The 1,349-nt window shown below is 37.5% G+C and overlaps 1 protein-coding gene across 1 annotated transcript in view; it reads left to right on the top strand.

Moving 5' to 3' along the window:
* Positions 1-519: 519 nt before the first annotated feature.
* Positions 520-1,349, top strand: part of LOC104157290 (protein spinster homolog 3-like) — a gene marked incomplete at its 5' end in the record, with an annotated part of 24,674 nt that continues 23,844 nt past the window's right edge. The window contains 2 exons of the mRNA XM_009694575.1: positions 520-621; positions 1,086-1,222. Coding sequence (XP_009692877.1) covers positions 520-621; positions 1,086-1,222 — 239 coding nt within the window. The remainder of the gene's footprint in view (positions 622-1,085; positions 1,223-1,349) is intronic.

Below are 1,349 nucleotides of genomic sequence, written 5' to 3'. Positions count from 1 at the left end.
TTAGCCACCATTGGATAATGAAGACTGTAGCCGTTTGCATCCTGAAAAATCCAACATGCACTAATTTGAACACTGTATATACTGAAAAAATTAAGTTATTCTTAGCAAAAGGAATTTCAACTCATCTTAACATTTTAAGGGCATTAACAAAATTTTAGGATTAGCTGTTTGAAGATAGCAATCTCCTGGCTGCAAAACTTTGTCATTGTCTTATTCCACATTGTCTCCATTAATCTTTGAACTGTAAACTGTTCATGTGCTTATGTTCTAATGGTGCGAAAGAAACAGAACAGTTGTGATTGAAATAGTGGGTGTACTGACTCTCATAGGACCTATATAGTGGAAGATCATGAATTTTATCTATAGTGATAAGAATTTAGTTCTCTGTGTATCTGTGCTTGTGGTAAGTAATGGTTTACATGTAAACTAGCAAGCTAAATGTGCTGCAGTTCTTGCAAGCCCTGATCTTGAAATAAATCTTTGCATTGGCACATGAATAGAATTACAAGGAATGAGCAGGGTACTTTGCTGTCATTGTGTTTGACTGTGTTGCAGGAATCCTGTTAGATATACAGAAATACTTCGAGCTTAGCGATGGGGATACAGGTCTACTGCAAACAGGTAATAAAATCTCATAAGTTCAGATGTTTACTTTGCTTTGTGTCTATGTGGTCTGTTCCTAAAATACAGTCTAGTTACTTATTTCTTCTAGTTGCTACTCGTGTGTGGTATTGCTCACTTCCACTTGTGGGCAGGCTGACTATAATGCAAAACTGAAAGTCTTTGGTTCAGGGAAGACTGGAGTTGAGTCCTTCAAAAATCCCACAGTATGGGAATCACAAAAGATGAAAGAGTTTCTCAAGAAATACAGAACTTGATTAATTCACACATGTTTTATTTTTGTATAGGTTTTTTGAATCTGCATGTATCTTTTTCTAAATGTCAGCCTACCTACTAGTTCTACAAATTCAGCCTGTCTTTAACCTCTGCCCTAAAACATAACCTGAATTTGTCTGAGAGGTGAGCAGTATGTACGATCAAAATAAATTGACCAATATTATCTTTGCCCCTTCTTGGATTTCCAGTCTTCATCTTGTGTTACATGCTGGCTGCCCCCATCTTTGGATACCTTGGTGACCGGTACAATAGGAAAATCATCCTTGGAGCTGGTATTTTCTTCTGGTCTAGTGTAACATTGGGCAGTTCTTTCATCAGTGAATTGGTATGTTGCTTTTTTAGGGGGTACTATGAAAATAATCTGCATACGTCTTGCAGGAGTTGATAGAGTCCTTCTCTGATGACATTTGGAAAAGCTGTCAGTGAGCACTCATTCCCCAAGCCTGGACTAA

Source organism: Cariama cristata, unplaced genomic scaffold, assembly GCF_000690535.1.
Source record: "Cariama cristata isolate BGI_N322 unplaced genomic scaffold, ASM69053v1 scaffold8272, whole genome shotgun sequence".
NCBI classification, from domain to species: Eukaryota; Metazoa; Chordata; class Aves; order Cariamiformes; family Cariamidae; genus Cariama; species Cariama cristata.
Note: the sequence above shows the minus strand (reverse complement) of the source record. Positions and strands in the feature narration are given on the sequence as shown.